This window comes from Perna viridis, chromosome 2 (genome assembly GCF_037379345.1).
Source record: "Perna viridis isolate PV_CMFRI_1.1 ecotype Kerala chromosome 2, ASM3737934v1, whole genome shotgun sequence".
In the NCBI taxonomy this organism is placed as follows: Eukaryota; Metazoa; Mollusca; class Bivalvia; order Mytilida; family Mytilidae; genus Perna; species Perna viridis.
Window position 1 is genome coordinate 18,051,746 of NC_142446.1, and position 27,457 is coordinate 18,079,202.

Sequence of the window (27,457 nt, forward strand, 5' to 3'; positions counted from 1 at the left end):
ATTCTTCATGCTCTATATAAGCTGGTTTGTCTCAATCGATTCTAACGTTGATGAAATGGATTCGCTACCGCTGTCTAATGATACCCATTGCTTACACAGAGAGGTAAAGAAGCACGTTTGTAATGTGGTGCCAAGCCTGCCGTCAATGAAATATATCCTCGTGGAGAAAAGTCCATTGTTCCTATGAGAGCAGCTTTATACTGTATGTTACTGATTGTCGGGTTTAAGTATGGTGGAAATAATCATTGATTACGACGAACGCAACATTGCTGGCACGGCTCCGTTTGATGGTGGCTCAGTACATGTAATGATTTGGGGATGTGAGTTATATGAATGTATACTTTACTCCATAGCTGTTCGGGTAATTTGAATGCGAATATTCTGGAAAACGAGTGAAATGCCACGTCTTTAAATTACCCACTACGGACCAGACCCTGACATGATTTTCCTCATTTTCAAAAAAGTAGGAATATTGAGAAAATAAATAGGAATTCTTGGGGTAAGGTATAGAAAAACACTGTTTTCTGCCTATTAAGACAACAAATAACTTTTGATACAGAAATTTCAGATCAAAAAGTAGGAATTGCAATTTAAGTAGGAAGGAATTATATCTGGTGAGGCCGATCACCACGGAAGACAATGTCAGACCGTACCATTCTAGCGTTGTGGTGACTTATTTTGCGTGCGGTGTCGGTGGATACAATACTATGACCACCAAATGATGGAATAAATCTCGTTTTACAGCGAGCTTAACCACCCTCTTCCATTGCGGCGTGAATATACCAGTGGTGATTAAAAAGCATTTGCATGCTATCGCGTCATAATCGGTAAATCAGCAGTCACAAAGAACAATTTACAAAAAAACAATCCTCACTCATTATTTTAGAAGAAACTGAGTGTTTTTTTAAACAAAGGACTGATATCTAAAAAAAAGAATTTGGTAAAAGACATTTGAGACTCATTTTGCTCATACCCCTGATTCAGGAGTCTGTTATGCAGATATTTATGGCATTCAAGATAATCAGAGTAGTTATTACTTGTTCTTGCGTAGCGAATCAATCGTAAAACATAAACACCATATGCTGGGGATGAAGGTATATTGTTGCACTGATAAGGAACATTATGATATTAAAATTAAAGTCGTCTCGAACAAAAGTAACAAAATTAACATTTTCAAAAAATTGATACTTCCGACGTTTCTTGCATGTTGAACTGTTTTTCAACAGAATGCAAATCGTCTAGACCAATAGTTTTCATTGGCACAATTTGTCACAAAACTGGTATATTTGTTAGAATAAAATTTTGTGTATTCAATTATAATTTAGTTTGATTTGTAACAAGCTTCTGATTGAGCAAACCAGGTTATTTTGTACAACCTGGATTGGTACAATGGCGTCATTAACGTCGTTTGGTCAGCACTCCACGATTCAAATAATCTCTATCAAAGTAACGTTTTAATTACGATTCAATTATTAATATTTATTAGAAATTAAATTATAAGGAAGTTTTTAACAGGTTATACAAAATAACATGGTTAAGGTAAGTTTCCACTAAGGGTAAACTGCCGCAAACCAGGATATATCGTATAAATTTTTGAACAGGTTATACGAAATAACCTGATTTAAGCCTGTTTTCACTTTTATTAAAAAAAAAAAGCGGTTTTTATATATAAACAGCCGCAAACCAGGTTATTTCGTATAACCTAATAAAAAAATAGAAACATTCCTTAATCATCGTGTCTAACGCAGGTTTCACGGTTCTAACGCCGCAGCTTTTGTTTTCTGAGAAAAATTGGTAACGTAAGTAAATTACTCTGATATGAATTAAAATTTAGATAATACATATATAGAAATATGAGCATTCGGTACTAAAATGATCAAGCTGAAAACAGTTGCTTATATCCGGAGGTAAAAGCGTACCATTTTCTTAATCATTCGTGTTGAGCAAATGTCAACAAAACGAATTTTGTCCCATTTTAGCTGTTTCATCTCAAAACGGTCTGTTAGGGACCTAACAAGTATATCGGGCACTACATTAGTTATCATTTAGTTTGCAGGGTTCTTAGTTTTCAGGATATTGGCTGAAAAAAAAAAAAAAAAAAAACACGTCATTTTTCAACTTTCAATGAGGCTGACTTTATAGCTGATCTGATCAGAAAGAAATAATATCGTTTGGCTAGATCCTTCAATCTCAGTTTCCGCTATATAGATGACGTATTATCTTTAAACAATCCTAATTTCGGGGATTTGATAAATCTCATTTACCCAAAAGAACTTGAGATAAAGAATACTACAGACACTGTGAAGTCAGCCTCATATCTTGACCTACACTTAGAAATCGATGGTAAAGGAAAACTATTGACCAAACTTAACGACAAACGTGATGACTTTTCATTCAGAATTGTCAACTTTCCTTTCATCTGTGGCAACATCCCTTAGGTACCTGCGTATGGAGTGTTCATATCTTAACTCATACGTTATGCCAGAGCTTGCCGAAACTACGCAGACTTTTTGTATCGCGCTAGAACTCTACCAAAATAGACTTCTGGAACAGGGTTATGTTGCTACAAGATTGGAGTCATCACCATAAAAGTTTTATGGTCGTCATCATGAACTCGTGGATCGTTATGGTGTATCTGCACCATGAAAACTGATTTATTCAACGGGTCAGTTTTCCTTTCCTCGTTTGTCTACCCCGGACTTGACATTTTATGAGCAACTCGGCGGTGTTTCTAGAAAAGCAGAGGACGCTTACCCTACCGGTGCACCTGGTCCATGCTCCCAGTTTTTAGTGGAGTTGCTCATTTGCTTTTGTTACTTTGTATGTATGATTTTAGTTACTTTATGTTCTTTGTTGTGTATGTCTGTTTTCCATGTCTGGTCTTTGTCCCTGGATTACATTCTTTTGATTACCGCTATAACCCTGTTTTTTTATTACTCTTTCAGTGATGTGAAAAATACCCCAAGGAACATTTATACCCAATTTGGTTCCAATTGGTCTGGTAGTGTCAGAGGGCAAAGATTTTTGAAAGAAATAACAATAAAAATAACAAAAAAAAACTTTGTAAAAGAGCAATGACTTCAACATTGCTTTAAAGATTAAAACGAAAATTTAAACACAGATAGATCTGATCATGTTGAACACGGTCATCATGTCAGAATTTGGCTAACCCTAATGGTTTTGAAGATATATGCAAAACTACTGTCCAATCCCTGTGTTCTATTTTTAGTAACGGCGGCCATGTTTTTCGATGGATAAAAAATTCCCATGGCAGTTCTAATCAACATACCCCAAAGTAACACTCATACCAAGTTTGATTCTAATTGGTCAAGGAATGCCAGAGGAGAAGAGTTTTGAAAGAAATAACATTAAAAATAGCAAAAACGTCGAAATAGGGCAATAACTCCAACATGGGTCACCACATTAAAACGAAAATTTGTACAGATAGATCTCATCATGCTGAACACTTTAACTCTACGTCAGCCTATAATCAGAATTTGGCTTTACCTAACAGTTTTGGAGATACATGCGAAAAGCTACTGTGTGACCCCTATTCTATTTTAGTAACGGCAGGCATGTTTTTCAACGGATCAAAAAATCCCCATATAGTTCTATACAGGATACCCCAAGGAACATTAAAACTAAGTTTGGTTCCAATTGGTCAAGTAGTGTCAGGTTATAATATAACGCACGCCAAGTTATAATAATTGTCCAATAATGATTTCCAAGTAACGGTCTTACAAGAACAATGGTGAAAAAAATGAGGTTTATTGATTCGTTGTATTTTGTAATTTATTATTTTTTTGAAAAAAAAAAAAAAATAAATAAATCAGTTATTGGTTACATTCTGTGTACATAACTTCATACATCCTGCAATCATCGCCTTCATGTACCTAAAGATGTCACTTTGGGTGGATTTTTCGGCCGTGCCCTAAATTATGAAGGATTATTTTAAACCGGGGCAATATCAATCCAAAAGAAGCACAATAGAATTGAATAGACAAATTCTACGTACACTTAAAACATTTTTGTCACTTTTTTCAATGCAGGATATGTATTTCCCTGCATACCTTCATTGTGTGTAGAAATATCCTGTAAAATATTTTAGATGTAGTTCAAAAACTGTACATGGAGGCAGCCGGACAAGCCATGATCCATATATTTCTAAGTAAAATGACAAGTGAAACTAATGCGAATTTCAGTAATATTTCACAAAAATCAAAATCCTTTGTCCCTTCACACCTTAATAGTGTGTAGAAATATCCTGTAAAATAGTTTAGATGTAGTTTCAAAAACTGTACAAGGATATAGCTGGACAAGCCATGATCATCTGTAATCCGGATGGACGGACGAACGGATGGGCAGGGGTAAATTAATATGCCCCCGGACTGTTTATCGCAGGGGCATAAAAAAAGAAGAAAAACCTAATAAATAATTAAATAAATTAGTCTAAAATTGTGTACCTTAAAGATATAAACATATGTGGCATTAAAACACGGTCTTCCTTTCAAAGAGCTTTGAAATTTTTGGAAAATTTATTCCTCAAGCTAGAAAGTGATATGTTTAATGCAAAATGGATTCATTGGCATTAGTATAATACCCTCGATTAAAGAAGGGCATAATAACAATACAACATTGACTTCAACCCTTTAATGACAAACTGAAAACAACAATTAATTCTTTTATCTCATGGATTAAACTAAATGACGTGGTGGAATGGAAGTTGGTAGGTATTAACACACATAAGGTAGATAACACATCTTTGGAATATTTTACTAAATGTAATAAAAAATAATGAGTCAAATCTCTTCCTTCCAATCATATGTATTAAAATGTTAATAGCTCAATTTAAATCACTCAAACATCTGAAAACACTGTCCTGATTAAATCAGACTTTCATATATTTCATACTATAACAAGAAAAGCTACATTACATTTCAGTCTTATGTAATATAAAATATTAATAAATTATTTTTATCACAATCTTTGAACTTCTTTCTTTGGCAGAAAATCAAAACATTTGAACAATTGAAACAACTGAAAAAAATTTCAGATCTTGAAAGCAGACTCTCTCCCATTACTGAAAAAGGAAAAGGGGCAAACCACTTGATATTTTGTTTGGGATGTGTATGAAAAATGAAAAAAAAAAGAAATTCAATAATTATCACCACCCAAATTTTAGTGAAGAGTAAATATAAAGTTTGCATTCAGGTCTTGCTAAAGCCTTTGTTAAATGTGAAATAATTTCTTCTATTTCATAATTTTCGATCAAAAATCAAATGGTTGCTCCCTTAATAATTGTGAAAAACCTACCAGCACAACAAATGTGACAACCAAAATATACAACAATGTTCTAGGTAAAGCTTGAGTATATATATATATTGCATTCTACTGGTCATGTAACAAATGTATAAATCACAGATGAGAATCAACAATTACATATCTTATACACTCATATCACTTATGTACTGACCATAGTGGTATTCAAAACACCCAATTTTTTCCACTATCTGGTACTAACCAACTTTCTCTAATTCTACTTTTAATTTGTCTGGGTGTCTCATCTGATACAAACTAATAGGTACAAACCAATAATGGAACACAAACCTGTGGTTCGAGTGGAAGAACAGTATAATGGACTCCCTGAATGAAATTTCATTGTTAACTTTAATACTGATATCCAACCAAAATTGCTCATTGAATTTTGTTTTATCTAAATTTAGCATCATAAACCTTGAATTCTTCTTCAATGTCAAAATGTGGATACATATCCAAAAACCAAAGTTTTACGGTGATTAACCTAAACCCATATAACATCCTGCAGCACTATAACTTATTATTAGGTTAGAATGCCCTAGAGGGAATGTAATAATCAGTGAACACTGTGCTATTTTATGGGAAGCCACTGGTTAGATATACACTGTAAACACCAACCAGTACACAAGTCTGCATAGCTTTACGCAAGGACCTATTTTCAGATTACTGTACAATAAGCATGAATCATACCAAACAAACAAAAAATAAATACCCTTATAATATACTCTCACACAACTGGTACCAAGGGATATTCAGGGAATGTTAATTTATATAATAAACATTGGTTGATAGTTAATGTAAGAAAACTTGTTAAGCAAATACAGGTCTTTAAAAGATGAAAACTAGCATGCAAATTACTTTACTGAAGCAAAATAAATAAATAGAAAGAATGAGATCATTTCTGAAAAAAGAATATTCACAAGTCAAAATAAAATTGCACTTATATTGAGCCTCAAAAGATTTGATATAATGCTAGCAAATAAAGAATTAGCCTTTTCTGCATCAGTTTTTGCACCACTTCATACAATTTGCTGTACATATAATGTAAATAGGGTTGGAGGTAGATATAGCATAAGTTGATTAACTCAATTTAAAGGGCCATTTTATGTTAATGAAAAAGCAACAGTTAAAACATGGGCAAAAGCTTAACAACAATAAATGCACAAATTTGTGTAAAAGACAGTTATCAAAGCATGCAGCCTTGTAATGTGTACTTTTATCTATAAATACAAATGTAGAGTATGTACACTCCCTGATCTAATATGAAAATGTATCTTATATCTGCAATTTTTCAGCTTTAATCAATTTAAGTTAATAAAAACAAGGTACTATGATACACAATTATTTCCAACAATAATACTATCATATAATATTCTTTCTGTAGAAACTCTATCAATTTAGTAAGTCTATGTAGATCTGCACAGTATATTGTAGTTTTTGGAATTCATACAATTGTTTCTACAAGTTCTGATCATGATACTTTATTTACGCTACCACAGTAAAGTCTGTTACCCATAATATAATGGTATTTTTAACCATTGAGAATGACATGTATATATAATATGTTTGAAACACTTAATATACTGCTAACATTTCAGTCAACATGCATTATACAGCTGCAGAAATACTGAACAAGTACAATAATGGTGATTGATCTGATCTAAAATACCAATCAGTATTGGATTTCTATAAAGTCAGGATTTATTAGCCATGCCTGTTTATTCATATTTTATTCATATTATACAAATACTTCTGAACATTGAATCAACTAAGTTATGGCTACAAAAATCGAAGTACAGAGAAAAAAAAACATGTAAAATAAATATAAAAATAGCGAAAGATAAAATTAAATACAGAATGAGTATTGCCTACAAAAATAAAATAAAACATTGGATTTCATGTCATTATAAATATTTATCTGGAGATCTAATACTAAAATATTATGCAATTAATCTGTACTCAGTGGTTTTGTTTATTTACCATTCACACAGTAAGCTTTCACACAATCTTAAATACGTTGAACAAAACCCTTTCTATCTACAAATGATAAATCTCTTATATATATTTAATATATGTAATTCTGACATACATGAGATTCAGACTTTACCAAATAATACAGAACATTACTTTGAGCCATTTTCTATATGAAAACTACAAATCTGAATTATGTAAAAAATGGAAAAACTTATTTTAAAGAAGATATAATTATCAGACACAGATGAAAATGTGTCAGATGGACTTTAAAGGAAGCTCTTCCTTTATTTTTGTACACAAAAAAAAAACCATCACTAATACTCATAGTCTTGATCTTTTTGATGAAATATCTGATTATACACACCAGGGATGATTTTATAAAACCAGTAAAAAGACAGAATTTGACAAAGTGGAAAAGTAATATAGAGTAACAAAAAGAATTGTAAAGGTTAAATCAGTTTCTGTAATAATGGATTTCTGCTAATAATCAGAAGAAAATCATCCCTGATACACTATAAGTACAGATCCATGTAAGAACCATGCAAAAGCAGATGAAAAATGAAATGTGTATATCTTTTGCAAAAAAAAATACTCTGACAAGGACACCTTCTGACAATGTTTCTGTAGAGAATATTTTGAAACTAAACTAAAGTTGAATTCTATTATAAAAAAAACTGTATGAAAATTTCCCACCAAAATTTGCACACTGTATGTTGTATAACCTGTAAAAAGTAGGAAAAAGTGATGATTCATCCACTACAGAATTTTTTGACAGAGCCATTCTAACCCAATAGTTAAATGGTAATAAAAACAGCTATTTTTTTTTTTTTTAGATCAGTTCATTTTGATGAACTTTGTTCTATATATATGTACAATTCTTTATCTCAATGAAACACTTTAAAAAAAAAGCCTCACTTCTTACAGACAGACATGGTGATTCCTATACCCCAAAACTTTGTTTGCAGGAGGTACAGTTATTATTTTTTTTTTAAACTTTATTTCCCTTTTATCATCTGCTTCCTATTAGCTCTTCTAAATCACTTGTGTGCATGGACTTGCCAACTAACTTGCTTACATCCAAATTATTAAAAGATGTGACGGTAAAATAAGATCTAACTAGAATAAATTGTTAGGATATCTTTTCACAAATAAACTTGTATGTAGACAAAAAATGACTGGGTATGAATTGGTCAATAAAACAGTGAGACAACAAAAAGCACAAAAAAACAATAAACATGAATTCATGAAAATAATACTTTGTTTTTGTAAACTTCAGGCAATCAAATAGTTATCTGCATCTTCATTTGTACAAATCATGATTTAAACTGTATGAACAAGACTTATCTAAATATTACTTTATCAAACAACTCAAAATAAGTGGCCTCTAGCAAAAGGTAGTTATTTTTCTGTGACAATGTCAAGACAGCTTTCATTCTTTATGAAGAACAGAAGTAGCAGTGTGACTTTCCTATCAAAGATTCTAGCTATACAATATTTAATCCTGATCTAATACTCCTAGAACTCAATATAACAGTAACTTCTCATAGCAGAAATAACAATATAAATTAACCATAAACAAACAAAAAATGCAGCACATAATCTTTTAGGACCTACTGGCCCCCCTAGTTCACCTCCAAATTTGCGCCTGATCAACATTATAACAACTACAACTGCTGCCTCTACACAAAACACTGTAACAGACAAAGCTAAATCTCCTGGTGGTACATTGAATGGCCTGTTATGGAAAGCATGGTACACAGCAGCTATGGTCCAGGCTATTCCTATACCAAGGAAAACGTTGACAGCATTACTACCTGTAACATTTCCTATTGAAGAGTCTGCATACTGATCATTGATAGCTGCTACTTTACTTGCAAATGTATCTGAAATAATAAAAATAAAAATACTACTGCTCCACTTTGCTTCCAGACTCATGTATAATACTATGATTGGCAACCACTACACCCATTTTCTAGACAGGGTCCAGGAACTTACACTAAAACCATTGGGACAAACATATGTTACCCACAGTGTCATTTTTTTAACTCAAATGACTGACACAAAGTATCCATTTCCAATATATAACCAATAACCTCCATTATTTTCTTTTACTGGACTTGCCTATAGAAGAGCAGTAAAATGGGAGTCATGCAAGAAGCAGGAACTGCTAATCCTTCAAGTTCACCCTAGTATTTTGTGGGCCACATGCCATATTATTTATTCTTTGTAAGCTGTCTTTTTGGTGTTTAAAGCATTGCCTTTTAAAAGGATTTCCATAGTCTGCCACTTGAGTATTGTCACTTTTTCCAAGAATTTCCATTATTAAGTCCTAAAGTTCTTTTATAAGCTTTTAACTTAATCAAATTAAAAATTTGAGTATCAGGTATGCAAAAGTATTATTTATATTATAACTTTTCCCCCTGGTACAAAAACTTGAAACACTGTAAGAACGCTCATGAACAGAAAAAGACTGACTATGACAATGTCATACCAGTTAAAACAGCAAATGTTTATTTTGTTTTGTTTCGTTTTTGTTTTTGTGGGTGGGGGGGGGGGGCATATAATAATGTCCTTTACAGCCTATGAGTGAATCAGGCCAAGTTCATTAGCTGATAAATCTTTGAAAACAGCATTCAATACTATAGATTTACATTTCTATTACCTGGAACACTAGTGCCTAAAGCTACAAAAGATATAGCAGTGACAGCATCCTTCAATCCTATGGTACATCCAAACCCTGAAGCTAAATCACCAATTAATGCTGTCAGTAATCCAATCATTAAAATAGAGGTGGTGAAGCAAGCCCAGCCTCCCCAGTAATCTAAAATATAAATGAAAGAAAATATAAGCAAATAAAAACTACTGCTCTTGTAGGAAATTCACTGAAAAAGTAATTTCATCAGAACTCAAATTTTACATATTTGCACTATATAGATATTGAAATTTCCAATTTTTCAACCAGTCCCAGTCAAAAGTCACCAGTCTTAGAATGAAAGCCAAGCCAGTAATTTACAACTCTGCTTAAGCTACGTGTAGTGTACAATTTTTCTAAATTTTTTAAATTCCTAACTCTCATTCCTAAGGAACAATCATATCAGTTTTCATTGAATTCTGTCCTGTAGTTTCTGAGGAGAAAATTATTTAAATTAATAACATAAAAAAATAGCAAAATGTGTTAAAGAAGGGCAATAACTCCAACATGGATTAACAAATTTACAAGTAAATTTGACCACAGATAGATCTTACCATGTTGAACACTTAAGAATTCGGCTAAACCTAACAGTTTTGGAGATATATGCAAAAAATTTCTGTCTGACCCCCAGTGATAGGGAAAGGCAGAGGCCATGAACCATATGCCCACTGAAGCTGAAAATAGCCCATTCAGGTTAAAGGATTTAACTTACATGTTAATAAATGGCCCATTAACATCTTGAATACTTTAATAAATGCTGAAAATGGCCCATTTAAAAAAAAAATCCCTACTACTGGACCCCAAAGTTCTATTTTTATTTTCAGAAACAGTAGCCATGTTTTTCAACGGATCAAAAATCCACATATCAGTTCAATTAAAATACCCTAAGGAACAGTCACATCAAGTTTGGTTCTTATTGGAGAAGTAGTGTCAGAGAAGATTTTTTAATGTTTTAACATTAACAACAGAGAAAAAAAAATAAATGAAAAAAGGGCAATAACTCTACTGGGCTTAACAGATTGACACAAAAATTTAACCATTAATAGATCTCATCATGCTGAATACTTTAACCCCATGTCTAAATTTGACTAAACCTAAAGGTTTTGGAGATATTTGTGAAAACTTCTAACTGACCTTATCTTTTATTTTTAGTAATGGTGGCAAAGTTTTTAATGGATCAAAAATCTCCACATTAATTCTATGCAGAATACCCTGCGGAACATTCCAACCATGCTTAGATTTAATTGGCCCAATAGTATAAGAGAGGAAGAATTGTTAAAGTTAACAGATTTTAACCAAAATTTGACGAGATAGATCTCATCATGCTGAACACTTTCATCCATGTCAGAATTTGATTAAACCTGACAGTGTTGGAAATATGTACAAATAAAAAGCATCGCAAAGCGCAGCATGATACAACCACAGTGGTCGAACCCTGAACAGTTGGAGCAAGTGTGGACACAATATTAGTTTTTGATACACTTAAGCATAGAGACTTCAATTCATTATGGTAAAAGCATTATAAAAAAAGTGTGGAAAACTGTAAATTCACTGACTGAAATTTTCTAAGTCAATGGGCCATAACTTCCATAAAAATCAATCAACTGTAACCAAAGTTAAACTCAATCTGTAACTCTTCATAATCAAGGGCAGAAAACACATATACGGACACCCAGCATTTCCATGTCCCCCCACCACACATAGCGGGGGACAATAAAAATGTTCAAAATCAGACCCAAAAAAAAATTTCAGAGTGCAGCATAATACGACCACAGTGGTCGAACCCTGAACAGTTCGGGCAAGTGTAGACACAATATTAGTTTTGACACAATTAAGCATAAGGTATTATAATTTTTTTCACTCCTTATTATTAAAAAACCATAAGGGAGAAAAAGATATCTGAACTATGTTTGAAAGGCACAGGCAGGGATTTTTATGAGGCATTCAATAAACTTTTTTTTTAAATCAGAACAAAAATAAAGTGGATTTTTTTTTTAAATAATCCCTTATGACGCCTTATTATTCAAAAAAACAATAAAGAGAAATCTGAAATCTGATTGAAAAATGCAGACAGGAGTTGTTGTTTTTTTTTTGAGGAATGCAATGAAAACAAATTTTTTGAATAGGACCATAAACAAGAGGCTCCAAGGAGCCTGAATTGCTCACCTGGTTAAATTTTTCCCTTTTAAGGACAATAACTCTAACAAGGAGATGTCCAACAATTTTGATTCATGAAGACTTTGGTAGGACTTATCATAAGGATCATTTCATCAATAAAAAGTTTCTTTCTATCTATTACATTTTTCAAGATATTGGCTGAAAACTGCTAAAAACGTAATTTTTCCGCCTTTCAAGGGCAATAACTCTAACAAGGAGACATCTGACAACTTTGATTGCCGTACACTCTTGTGACAAAATCATAAGGATCATTTCTGCAACTGAAAGTTTCTATCATAGTTTTCAAGATATTGGCCAAAAAACTGAAAAAAGCCATATTTCACCTCTCAAGGGCAACAACTCTAACAAGGAGTCATCCTATAACTTAAGACACAATGAAGTCTTTTGTAGTCCTTATTATTAGGATAACTTCTACAATTGATAGAATTGACTTAACTTATGGGTTATGGAGGTATGTCTGACCCATATGTTCTGTTTTTAGTAACAGCGGCCATGTTTTTTTTTTTTTAATGACAGATCAAAAATCCCCTGATCAGCCTATGCAGAACACCCTAAGAAACATTCATACCAAATTTGGTTCTGATTGGTCAAGTAGTTTCAGGAAAGTTCCTTGAAAGATATAACATTAAAAATAGGGTAAAAAATGCCAAAAAGGGCAATAACTCCAATATGGCTTAACAGATTATAACAAAATTTGACCATGGATAGACCACATCAAGTTGAACACTTTAACCCAGTCAAAATTAGGCTAAACCTAACAGTTTTGGAAATATCCCCACATCAGTTCTATGCAGGATATCCAAAGGAACATTCATTCCAAGTTACGTTCCAATTGGTCAAGCAGTGTCAGAGGAAAAGAGTTATGAAGAATTGTTGATGACGACGGTCACCAGGTGATGGCAATAGCTGAAATGGCCTTTGGCAAGGTGAGCTAAAAATAACTAAATGTTCAGGTTTATGCTCATAATGATCAGTCAAGACATCTTATCTTCATTATCAACTCAATTCAAAGCTTTGATTATTAATAAAATTGTAACAACTAGAACATATTTATCCTTACTAGACACTTAAGTACCATTCTGTGCAAGAATCATGCAATGGGTGGCACATTACTTTTCTCAATTTGGTCTTGTTTTGCCTCAAATGTATTCAATACATTTAGAAAATAACCAAAAAGCTATTTAAATTTATCCTGAAGCACCTGTGTAGTAAATATTTTAACTGCCTAAAAAAGTGCAGGAAATTCCTCTCCCTCTCCCATTTTCCATAGTGCATTTCAACTAAATTTGACCTATCAACATCTTAAAATGGCAATCTTTACAATTTCTTTGGAGAATACTTGAATAATGCAATAAAATCTCTGTGTTTTTATTCTATTTTTTTTCTCTTCATGAACCACAAATTCCACATATTTTGCCTGATTCTTAGACAGAGAAATATTCTATAATCAAGTATATTTCAACCCTAGAATGATTGTCAATTCTTGAACTGGTACTGTAGTGGTGGTTTTGGAGTAATTATACAGGTAGATAGTTCTTAGTAATTATGTTGTGAAACAATTTGATTTTTTTTTTCATGCTGAGAAATACAGTATAACATCTGATTCTGGGTTCCAGTAGTGATTTTCTGAAGAATCAAAACTTTGAATTCAGTAATTATAAAATGAAAGGTCAAAACGGATTCCTGCAAGCACAAACCTGATGATGAACAAACTGAGGGTACATTTTGTCCAGAATTTTTAAGTATAATTAGAAGACATAAAATTCAAGCGAAATAACATGCTAATCTTTTTTTTTTATCCACTGAGTGTTTCCATAAGATAACCTTGTGATTTGATGTTAAGAATACAAATGGTACATGTAGTTAATGTATTCTTTGTTCTTTTGAAACAGAATTTGAAAAGAAAAAAAAAATAAAATGGCAATTCATCAAACTTTGACTGCATGTGGATGTAATACTGCCAACACCGTCTTAGGTGATCTTCAAAAAGGAGCAAAATAATGGTCACATAAGACAGCTGGTCTGAACATACAGGTAATTTTACCAAAAAAAATGCACCAGATAGGTATATTTCAATCATAGTCTTTTAGATGGCTTGGACAGTTTTACTTGACATGCACCTTGATACTGAACAGATCATAATTTTGCATTCACCGTTAAGAGTGATTGAAGCCTAACATGTATATCAATATATAAAAAACGGTTGGGCAGTTAAAGAATGTGCAATTTTGGACAGATGGAGAAAAATCTTAAACTATATACAAAGGAGTCATTTTCGATTTAGATTAGAGTAAACAGAAATCAAAAGGCAGAAATGTTTTTACATACCCATTAATTCATCACACATGTTTGCTTTTATGAAGAAAAAAAACTTAACTCTGTGCATTACATCACACATTAGCATGACTTAAGTAAATCATCAACTTACCAGTGGGGGGTATAAATGCAAACAGTACCTTCCAAAAAAGAGTTAGAAAGTGCATGACATAATCCATACATGAAGGTAACTTCTCTTCAGTTTCATCCTCATCATCATCACCTGGAAAAGGAGTTAACACATTTAAAATGAAATAAAAGTAGATTGTGAGCATGCTTACATACTCCACATCTAACTGGGAAGCAAAGTACAAGTTTAAAACCCTGGAAAAAAAAACAAAAAAACCCTAGAATTAGAATTTCACATAGGTTGTTCTCCTTTCATGTAAGTTTTGCCAAAGTTTATACAGGGGTTAAGAAGGATAAGAGCTGACAATATATCAAGATTCCCCTTCCCCTTTAAAATCAAGTAACTCATCATTGGAGAAAGGAATAATCTGCATGTACATCTACATATAGTATACTTCCTATGTGTAAAGCTTCATGGTACCAACCTAGTCATGAAGAAGAGTTTGCACTGAAAAATTAGGAGTGATGGACAAGTCAATAACATACTTATATTTTCAAAAGAGTGTAAAACAGGGACTAAAAACTTTTTTTCCCCCAAATAAAGGGTTAAATACGGTTTTGACATATTTTGGGAAATTTATCTATTTAAGTCACATAAAATTTTAGAGTATTTCTTAATCATGCGTAAAGCAAGCAATTTGTAGCCCTTTGTCCCCCACCACAAAATTTGAAATTCAATTTAAGGTAAAAGAAGTTCTGCTTTAAGGGTGCATATTGAAGACTTTTGCCTTTCATCCCTGTAACAAAATAGACTTAAAGAGAGACCTGAAATCTGATCCAAAAATACAGGTAGGAATTATCATGAGGAATCTAATAAAAAATTATTTTTTTAGGATAACCTCCTTGTCCACCATTACTGGAAAACTGTAAGAGATATCTGAAATCTTGAACAAAAGATGCAGGCAACAGGGATTGAATTACAAAATTTTTTCCACTAGCTAAAATTAGCAAGTACTGTAAATTTACAGTCACTAAATTTTAAAGCTTTTTGTGTTATTTCTGGACTTTACCTACATGACATATAGAATTCCACCAGCAAATTATAGCAAGTGGAAATAATTTCTAATAGAAAAATTAAATTTCAACTTGCATTTAGCAAGTATTTCCCTTTAAATTTGATCACTGACCAAAAAAATCAAAATCAAGACTAAAAACAAGTAAAATGCTGAAATCTATAACACACTTTAAGTGGACCCTAAATCTAATATGGTTGGAGCCATCATCCAAAAAATTAACATCAGCCTGCCTTTTGTGGTTTGGAGCCTTTTTTGACAATTTCAAACTTAATTTCATGGAAATCATTGGACTAGAAACTCAAATCTTAACCACTGTCGCTTTATCCCTCTCCCTTATTTATTGCTTAATATGACTATGTATGGATATTTTTTCAATGATGAAGCAGATTTGCATATATATATATATTTGTTAATGAAAGAAATCAATAACAACACATAATATACTATTTTTTCCAATAGTCTAATAACTGTGAGGCAAATCAGAAAACAATTACAATATTGCTTCACAAGACACAACTTATTACAGTCTTAAAGGTCAAACACTGTACATTTGACACATCAGTAAATGCATGTTCCTGTGCATCATTTCACAAATGCTTATGCAAGGCTTATGTGCACCTAACTCCCATTGGTTTGTTCAGGATTGACATGTCAGTAAGTCTTGCAAGTGCTTTGTGAAACGGACTACTGCACACAAAATGCTTATGGACAATGTTGACAGGAATGCCATATCATCTGACCACAATTTAAAAAAAAAAAAAAAATCAGACTGATAAAATGAGTGATAAAAAAAAAAACAAAACAAAACAAAACAAAAAAAGCGAAACAAAATGCTTCCCTGAACTATTAAGAATTTCACAAAAATTAAAGTTTATCAAAAAATGGAAAGTTAAGTATGTATTTTCTGATATTTCTACAATTAAAGAAACACCCAGATTTCTACAGGTACACCTTAGTGTAACAATGTAATTCAACACAACAACTTTCACTACCAGTTCACTTGTGTACTTTAAGGAAAAGCAAGTATTAGCATTTGAGTTAACTAAACAAACTGTCAGAGAGAACAAAGTTCTAAAAATGCCAGAAATAATTTAATGGCATAAGAGTTAGAAGTACCAATTGATCACAGACCATATTGGAATATCTACCAATAATATTTCTTATCCAAGATCAATGATTGTGAAGATATAGATCATTATTGAATGGTACCAATTACAGCCTCTAAACGTACCAATAATCTAGAAAAACAGACAGAAACACACCATTAAAAAACTCAACATTGAATGAAGCTATTTATGATCCACTTTCCATCAAACCTTAAAAATGAACTAGACTCCATCTTCAATGATTAAATCAAAAAGCTTAAAAATGGTTTTATGTAGTTGTCTGCCTACTTATAGAATAATAAAAGACAGTGTTCCAATGTCCCCCCCCCCCCCCCGCCCCTTAACAAAAATGCAGATAACTTTAAATTCACAGAAATTTTCTAAGTCCAAGGGCCGTAACTTCTATAAAAATCAATCAACTGTAAGCGAAGTCAAACTTAATCTGCAACTTCTCATAGTAAGACTGCATACATAAGATAAAATCAATTGGTAGAAGCATTACAAAAAAGTACTGAAAACTGTAAATTCCCTGAAATTTTCTAAGTCCAATGGCCATAACTTCCGTAAAAATCATTCAACCATAACCAAAGTTGAACTTAATCTGAAACTTTTCATAAGGCCACATACAAAAAACAAACTTATCTGGTAAAAGCATTACAAAAAGTGCGGAAACGCAGACAGAGGGACGAACAGGCGGATGGACGGATGCCCAGCATTTCCATGTCCCCTCATGATGTGTCGTGGGGGACAATAAAATGCTCTGCTGAGTTAGCTCTATATGACAAGTATGTACACTACATTCAAGCTTGATAAAGCTCTGAGTATGGATTGTGATAAAATGCTTGACACTGCAAAGCTTTCTGAACAAAAAATGAAAGTGGTCAAAGAACTTAACAAAAGGCTCTTTCAAACCTTAATAGTTCATCTAAAAATCTTTAAAATGTGGTGACTATTTAATAAAGCAGAACAAAAATGAATTCATCAGTGCCCTCCTATCAACTTCATTCATGCAAAGCTCATGGACACAACTGGTTTGAACATAATATTGCAGAAATTTTAAAATTAAATTAAAGTTAACAGAAGTTCTGCTATAAGGGTGCTCATCAAACAAATTTTCCACTGATCCCCATACCTCGAAGAATCATTAAAATCGATACCAATCTTCCATTTGTATTTTTGAACTTTGTTAAATTTTATCAAGGTCCACCACTGAACTGATATTCAAGTTATGGCACAATAACTAAGTTTCTATGAATGAAGACTACATAATAAAATTGATAGTGCTATACCATTATATGACCACACAATACAGTTGTATAATAGAAACAAAAATTCTAAAAAAGCATTAAGACTTAGCAAACTAAAGAACCTAAACATTTATTTTTTTAATGAAGTGATATCTGAGAGGGAAAAACATGTACATTATGTACCTCCATTGAGTATTGAAATTAATAAGTTCAACTTTCCTAAATTCCTTAGTCCTGTACAACTCCATTATGAGTATAACATCCTACAAAATTTCAAAGCTATGGCTCAAAAACTGTGGGATGAGATAGGTGGACAAACCAATTACCCCTATTATCCCTATGAAATATTAAAATTTCTAAGTTCAATTATCTCTTATTTCAACATTTTTTTTTACAGAATTCAAACTCTTTTGGCTCCCACATCTTCAGTTGGCTAAAACAAGAGGCATATACTCTTAAAAGAAATCATCTGACAACTTTTATCCCTGAAACCTTTGTAGTCCTAATAATACAGATCATTTCAGCTATTGAAAAAATTTGGCTAAACCTAACAGTTTTGGAGATATATGCAAAAAACTATTGTCTGACCCCTATGTTCTATTTTTAGTAATGACAGCCATGTTTTTCGACAGATCAAAAATCCTCACATCAGTTCTATGCAAGATATCCTAAGGAACATTCATACCAAGTTTGGTTCCAATTGGTCATGTAGTGTCAGAGAAGATTTTTGAAAGAAATAACATAAAAAACAGCAAAAAATGTTGAAAAAGGTTATTAACTCCAACATGACTTAACATATCAAAATGGAAATTTGACCACAGATAGATCTCATCATGCTAAACACTTTTACCCTGACAAAATTTAGCTAAACCTAACAGTTTTGGAGACATATGCGAAAAACTACTGTCTGACTCCTATGTTATATTTTTAGTAATGGTGGCCATGTTTTTCAACAGATCAAAAATCCTCATACCAGTTCTATGCAGGATACCCAAAGGCACATTCATACCAAGCTTGGTTCAAATTGGTAAAGTAGTGTCAGAGGAGAAGAGTTTTGAAAAATTGTTAATGGCGACGACGATGGACGCCAAGTGATGGCAATAACTCACATGCCCTTTGGCCAGGTGAGCTAAAAAAAATAAAGACTGGGAGGAGATAGCAGCGCAATTCATGTACCCCTATCAGGATAGATGGACAAAAAGAGTAACAAGAATAAATTAAGATGCCCCCTCTCAACTTTTAGTCACAGGGGCATAAAGATTTAGACAAAACCAACCCATATTTTTTTCTCATTGCAAGATATAAAAAAATTAGAAATCCAGCTAACTAATGATGAATACATCACAAAGACTTGAGGCTGTTACTACAGTACAAAACACTGGGTTAGGCAAATCATCAAACAAATTACAGTGAATTGACCATCCAAACAGAGAGAAGTTCAATTAAGGTAGCTTGATAATGGAAAGAAAGCACTCTAAATAGAGGATCAAGTGAGATGGAGATGGCAGTCAATCACTAATGGTTAGTTGTGGAAATGAATGTTAGGATGTGCCTCATTTCATAACAACAAATTTAAGACTTTACAAGTAGCTATCACAGTGAACAACTATTTTAAAGATATGATTGTGAAATTTTGTTGCCCTTTAAGGACTACATGTATGTTCAGTAAGAAACATTTTCCTAACTTTTAAAAAGTGACAAAATATAATTTAAAATAAAACTTGCGGATATCAATGAATTTCTTTTGAGGAACCCTTACTTATACACTAGAGTACATGTTGAAATACTATTTTTATTATTATATGGTCACAAAAAGACATTAATTGTTCAGTCAAAAAATCTGTTAGTTTAAGCTGAAAAGATTGTTCACTCAATTTAATATCCGTGTATATTACACATATTAGAAAGTTCACCATACCTTTTTTGGCCCCTGTAACAGATATGAAATCTTGCAGTTTGTATGAGAAAATAATCATACTTTTTTGTTCACTTCTTTGATGGACAAAAGAGAAAGAACATCACTAAGCATTAAAAAATTGTTATATTCAATGCAAAAGAATATAATAGAAATAAAAGAATGGCTGGGGAAATAATGATGAACTATTTCAAGTACAACTTACTAGTTAAAGAGTACACCTAAAGATTAAGGCCAAAGTTTATAACTAGAGTTATTGTTACAAAAGCAGATTTTCTCCTTTTATTTCATATCATGTCTAATAAATCACATGAACTGCAGATGTATGTTAATAATAATTGGCTAGAAGAATGAGGCATGGAATCACATATGTGAGGATAAAATTGACAGAAACCAAACAATTTTTAAATTGCTCATGTTAAAATATTTTTATTGATATCTGCAATAAATGACCTTTAAATGAAATGTCATCACTAGACTTTGAATGAAAATCATGTTGAATTAGATTTAAGTAATTGCCATAAAGTCGTCAATTAAAGAATTCCTCTCAGTGAATAATCCTAATGGCAAAAAAATGTTAATATATCAATTTAGCATTACATGTCATGAACCAATATACAATTTATCAACAGACTGACATGCATTTTCCAACTGGGTTTCCATAATGATATCAATTTAAGTTGGATGAAAAACACATTAGAGCAAGCAGTCCCTGGACAGTAGATTTGTATTGATTTTATTATTTATCCCTATATACTATCACATTAACAAGAATTTCCAGAACTTTATGTATCATATTCTTCTTCTCAAGTAAACAGTAAAGAGAACATATTGACAAAGTTACTATAGTAACATAAAAGGCTAGTGACTAAAGTTTGTGATTTCACTAACTGCAATGGTTATGAAACAGGAAGAAATAACAAATTACCTTCTGAAGATTCTGAAAAATCAAAAAGTAACTTTGTATTTTAAGTACAATTCTGATTACCTTAACATTTCATAGTGAAAATAAAATAAAATAAAGCAGTTGTATGCTCTTTAACAACAATGACAATAATATGGCATATGCATGAGGACCTGTACAAATTAAACTTAATTTTAACCATTACCTGGATTAAAAGTGCATTTCTCCCATTTGAAGCCAGTGATTAAGAATGCACAAGTCACAAGGTAATGAAAACAATTTTTGCAAAAGATTTTCCACTATTTTACAGATTTCACAGGAGAAACTGATCCACCATCAGCTTATTATTGAATTAAACTATTTCTCCACCCTTTGTGGTAAAACTAAGATTTTTACATGCTGGCTAAAGAAAAAGCCCATAAAGCCCCACTGTTGAAAATCTAAATTTTAACATCATAAGTGGAAAAATAATTTAAACATTCACTTCTGACTTTTTTTTATGAATTTCTTTCTTGAATATACTGTAAATATTGAACAAACAAAATCATATAACTTGTTTTAGGACAATATGAAAAAAAAAAAGAAAGAAAGGAAACTGTTGTGTTTATCCAAGCAAATGTCACTTACAATGAGCTTCACAACGGCAGACCTGGTGAAATCATTTTTCAACCTGTCTGACATTTGATCCGGCAACCTAACAAAATCTGCTGGACCGAACAATTATCTGCCGGGCCAAAAAAAAACTGCCTAAATTCCACACTATCTTTAAACCGGAAGTTCTGGTTGAGGCGTGTCTAATAAAAAAAACCGTACCAGACATCACACAAATTTTACCAGACCAGCGGCTAATGGTTACATCACAAATTCTGTATAAATTTTCCTAATAACTTGAAAGTGTTGTGAAGTAACATTTTTTTGAAAATCATCCTAAATTTAACAAGTACTGTATTTTCTGAACTATAAGTTGACGTGGAATATAAATGAAATGCCTATTATTTTGACCAAAATCAACGAAAAAAGAAATAGTTAAGTCGAATTTGCCAGATAGATTTAATTTGAGCCATGTTACAACATACCATAAATGGGTATGAATTTGCATATTAAAGGACAGATAACTACGGTACACTCGATGATGTCTTTCCAGTTAAAAAACAGTTTTGTTAACATATCTTCTTGAGTTTGTTTATATATTTTAATGGTTTCAAATTTTTTATTAACACCATCATATTCATTCATAAAGGATCATGGATAACAGCACTGATCAATGACCTTCGAGTTCAATCCTGAGTAACAGGTTTCATTGAAGAAATCTAAAGTGAACTAAACAAATCTAATGAAATGCATTGTAGATAAACATTTTTTCTTGAAAAATTCTTATATAAGTCAAAGTGGACAATAAGTCGAGGCTGACACTTTGCTGAAAAAAAGTATGAACTTATAGTCAGAAAAATACAGTACAGTACCTATGAGAAAATGGTAAATTATCATCAATTCATGTTATGTATTGCTATCATAAAAATATCAGATTGTACAATTAATCATGTCATAATTATTGTGATCAGTTTCTCTACCAGTAGTTAGAAAAAATCACTGCATTGTGATGTATCATATTAAATCAACCCTTGGAGAAAAAATGACAGGTGTGGCTAATAATGAAACATCAGAAGATTACTTCTGTCAGTATCATATATTCATTCTTTTTTGAATGACAAACCATGTCAACAAATCAATTCTACACTTAGCTTCTACACATTGAAACATGCTTTGATGATATCTTCAAATGCTTGTTTCCAAAAAAAGAACCACCATATTTCTCTCCTTCAATACACAGTTGAGCTTCAAATTGTTATGAAAATGACTGTTTGATCTAGATAATTCAACGATATGCAATGACAACAAATACATTTATTGAACGCAATACAAACCTGCACTAACAGTAATTGCATCAGTAAATTGTTCTCTCCAGGATGATGTTCCCACCACTAAGGAAATATTGGCTTTCTTTAGGAGCTTGTCTACAGTACTCTGTAAAATACATCAAACAATAATATGAAATGGCTGCTTATTGTTGCTCTTGTCCTAACTGTGGAACATTACAGCATTGCAAGACATTCATTCATTTTGGGGTAATGACAAAAACTTAAGACTCATCAGCCACTGACATGATTCTTTCCTAGATTTGAACCACAAGCAGTGACAAAGCTGTGGAAGCCAGCAGCACCTATCAAATAATATCCTGATGAGATTAAATACTGTTAACATTCATTTTGTTCTTCAAAAAGTCTTAAAAGGCAAAAGGACTTACAGCAACAGCAGCTCCTTATATGGAATCTCAGGTGCACCAACAATTGTGGTGCTAAGAATCTTTGTGAGTTTCAAATATTATAACTGTGTTTCAAACAGTTGGTCTTTGAGAGCATATAACACAAAGTGCAAGATAATTTTGTCTTATAACTAGTAGAGATACTAAACAGTCAAATTAAAGTAGCTGTCTTTGCTTTATCGTTAACTTTATTTCCACTTAAGTGAATGTCACTTCAAACTGGCAAAAGTATCTTAAAACCAGTTCAATGCTGTTTACTATGCTCTAATCATATGAATGACAGGTCTGTATTCACAAATCTCATTTTCTGCAGTGACCAACTATTGAAATCTGGAAATATTGTAATCCAGCCTCACAATATTTATGTAAATAAAAAAAATAATCAAGATGGTGAAATTACAAAGAGTTGTACAAAATTCTAATGAAACTCAAGTTTTTTTTTGTTTTTGTTTTTTTTTTTCAGACATACATTATATATGACAAAAATGACAACTTGTATTGACTTGCGACTACAAAACAACACTTGGTCATTTAATCTTTTAATATGCTTCTTGTATTGCTGGTCTTGCCTTTTTTATTTGATGCAAATCAATTTTTAAAAAATAAAAAAAGATATTTTTATTTCTTTTTTATAAAAATGATTTCTTAATGGTATATAACAAATCTATTTTATTAAAATGTAATAAATCCAATGTAATATTTAACATTAAAATTTTCTGTCCCCAAAGTTGATTACATTCAAAAGAACAGATGTAGCATGCCCTTTGTCAATATTGCTTAGAAATACATGTTCAAATACATTGAAAGCTATGACTAAGTTGAATCAATTTTGGAGAAACTTTAGTAAAGTATGGTCAATAGTATTGATTAATAGTTACAAGCTGTCACAGAATATCACTGACATTTTTCCTTACAAATATTTGAATATCAAATCATTTTTAAATAAACTGGTTTTTAAGAATTTAATTCTAGTAATGAAATGGGGCATTGGTGAAATTAAGTGAAATCATAGTTCTATTATTTCTAACAGAAGTTCTTAAAACCATTAATTTATTAAAAGTTTCTATACATCATATGCAAGGTAACAAGGTTGATATACATGGTTTACTGGTGAAGCTGGCCTACCAATTCAGGTGAAAATCAATGCTTAACTCCAAGCAATTTTTCATTTGCTAGACTGAAGTAATATATCTATGTTATATATACAGGTTTTTTTTTCAGGATTTTGAAAGCTTTAGTCACTTTCATGTGAGAAAATGAGGATCTTTTTAATGTTATATTTTTTAAAGAAGTATTTGCATCTGACATAAGATATTTCAGTATTGACTATCTTAGGTTATTTACAACAATGTGTAAAGCTTAACTGTACGTTTTGCATATGAATGAAGCACATTTTTTTTTCACTATCATGCAACCATGTTTCCAAGACAATCCAAAGGGCATATCTCAGATTTAATTAAAACAGAAATTCCCAAGCCTTTAAGAATCATCAAAAATAGAAATCCTTTTACACTTCTACTTAATCAGGGGCCATATAATCTAAACATCCCTGACTTAATTTTAAATGCCTTTATATGCATGTGATAATTTTGTTTCCTAATACAGGGATCACACTGTCCCAACAAGAGGCTCCCAGGAGCCCGAAACACTCATCTGATTAAAGTTTGTCTTCCACAGAAAATAAATTTGACAAGAAGTTGTCCAACAGTTTTCCTTTGGTCAAATATACAATGTTTGGTCCGGCATATAGGGATGTGTGGTGAGGCAATAATAATTAGTTTTTATGAAGTGCTTTTAAGAATTGATGATTTACTCACAGCCAAGACACTGTCAATACGTCTGTCTATTGACAGTGCCTAAATTCACCAGTTTTTAATATTTTATCTGTAATATTTTGGGGTATTCTTGGGTATTTCTATGGATCCATTTCCCGTATAATGGCCTGACAACCACCTGGGGCATACAACCAAGTTGCTCTGTGGCAGAGTGACCTAAACCAGGGTTCTGAGCACTATTTAATTGCCTTTTACAACAAGCTTAGTGCTGCTGAGGGCCACTTCTTTTGACACTAGGACCCGCATGGGGCTTTAATGTTGAAAAAAAAAATTTTTTTTTTGCATGGCCATCCTTTGTAGAAACATAAGCATACATCTAGCAGATTGTAGATAAAGATACATGTATAAACTGCCTTAACATGCACCAGTGCTACATGCATTGAACAGATATAAATATCTTCAAGTAAGGATTTCTCCTGTGGTGCCTCTTGAGATTCTATTTTTAGCACAATTTCAAGTGTGCTACTGGGAACAAGACCAAGTGAATGACAAATTTATGTCATTATTTTACAGTTATATCTATATTTAGTATTGATCTCTGAGGAGTACATAGATAGCATAAATGATATTTTCATGATCATAAATATTGCCTAAATGCATCTACATAATGTAGTGAAACCAGGGTAGTGACCAAATTACCAAGATTTGGTTTACACTCAAGTTTTATGTACAAAAATAAATGATAAATAACTTTTTCTGTCATTCTGATATAAAGTTAACAAGAAGTAAAAGAATTTGCCAGCAGAAATTTTTACCAGCATTTACTCCACATGCCCAATTAGTGTAATTGGTTAATAAGGTTTTGATGACACCTGTTGAGAGTTGTAATTATCTTGGGGTAATAAAATTGTTACTTTCACCACTTGAACTTATATTGGGGCCTTGGGCTTACAACTCTTAATGTTTTTTGTACTTTCCAAGATTTCAGAAGACGAAATAAGAATAGATTATTTTTCTTCAATCTGAGAAGTCTTTCGTCAAAGACGAAATGACGACCTCTATAAAAATCACTGTAAGTCTGTACATGTACAAATACTGGTTTTTCATAAAACAATTCTGTTCATCACAAGTGTCATTATCACAGGTTAAAACAATTGTTTTTTTAAAGAAGTAAATCTCTAAATCTCTTTGAATTTGGTCTCTAAATATAAGTACCAACAAAGATGCATGTGATAATTTTGTTTCCTAATACAGGGATCACACTGTCCCAACAAGAGGCTCCCAGGAGCCCGAATCGCTCATCTGATTAAAGTTTGTCTTCCACGGACAATAAATTTGACAAGGATATGTCCAACAGTTCTGACTCAAGAAGACATTGGTAGGACTATCATTCAGATCATTTCAACAATAGAAAGTTTCTTTCTTAAAGTTTTAAAGATACTGGCTGTAAAAAAAAAAAAAAAAAAAAAAAAAAACTGTCATTCTTCATCTTTCAGGGGCAATAACTCTTACAGGAGTCACCTGTAAAACTTTGATCCCTGATGACTTTTGAAGGCCTTATAATAACTGTCATTTCAGCTATAGAAATAATTTTGCTAAACCTAACGGTATTGAAGATACTTGTGAAAAACTACTGTCTGACCCCTATGTTTTGTCTTTAGTAACAACCGCCATGTTTATCAAAGGATAAAAAATCCCCACGTCAGTTCTATGCAGAATACCCCAATGAACATTAGGGTGATTCCTATATGCACCCAAACTTTAATTGCAGGGGATAAAGAATTTTCTGTGGTATCATTATACAATATCCAGTTTTTGACAAATCTGCAATGGTATTGTTTTATTATGTTCAGAAATTCATACTGCTATGGTCCAAGACACCACCAGAGGACAACACTATCTATATCCTATTCTTTATGAATCTTGTCAAAATAGAAATACAAATGAAGTGCATTGGAATCATACTCATTCAATTACAAATGCACATTCATGACTTTCATAAATCATTTTTGCATTTAACAATTATTCAGATTTGAATAGGATTATGTTAAGACAAAACTTATTGGTAAAAGCTTGAATGTAATTTTTTCATACTTCCAGAAATGTAACAACTGAATTGATTTTATCTTGTAGCATTTTTTTCATCAATAATAAAGCTTCGACTGAAAGCAACAACAGTGCATACAATAGATCAGGTGTGATGGCTTTGTGATTAAAAGCTTTCTATTTTGCAATTTAATTTTTGTCAATGTCAATGAAATTTATTGTATTCTGACATAAAGCATATGGTTTTTCTCTACTATGATATATCCAACAGAGTTTTTGTGGCATTAGTAATCAAAGTCATCAATACTATTACTGGGTTATTATTTCCCTCTCCTAATTGTATTTACCACAGATGCATCAATATTGTTTGACAGTTGTGATTTTTAGAAAGAACTCAAATCAGATAAAAACAGAATGTTTATAAGACAAGAGATTTTCAAGGTTCATTAGTATTCCAGTGTTGATAGAAGCCCACAGAGAATGATTCTGATTAAATCTAAGATTGTGGACATCACTTGTC

The 27,457-nt window shown here is 32.1% G+C and overlaps 1 protein-coding gene across 7 annotated transcripts in view; it reads right to left on the bottom strand.

The window, feature by feature from the left end:
- Nucleotides 1-4,635: 4,635 nt before the first annotated feature.
- LOC148623893 (sodium/calcium exchanger 1-like) overlaps nucleotides 4,636-27,457 on the bottom strand; it is a 78,401-nt gene continuing 55,579 nt past the window's right edge. For 4 of the 7 annotated variants that reach the window (XM_088566189.1, XM_088566186.1, XM_088566190.1 and 1 more), the window contains 4 exons: nucleotides 22,719-22,818; nucleotides 14,589-14,699; nucleotides 9,953-10,111; nucleotides 4,636-9,173 (listed from right to left, as the gene is read on the bottom strand). In XM_088566189.1, coding sequence (XP_088422315.1) covers nucleotides 8,806-9,173; nucleotides 9,953-10,111; nucleotides 14,589-14,699; nucleotides 22,719-22,818 — 738 coding nt within the window. In that variant the 3' untranslated portion in view covers nucleotides 4,636-8,805. Of the gene's footprint in view, nucleotides 9,174-9,952; nucleotides 10,112-14,588; nucleotides 14,700-20,817; nucleotides 20,830-22,718; nucleotides 22,819-27,457 lie in introns of all 7 variants that reach the window. The other 3 variants (XM_088566188.1, XM_088566183.1, XM_088566184.1) reach the window with 1 other exon arrangement.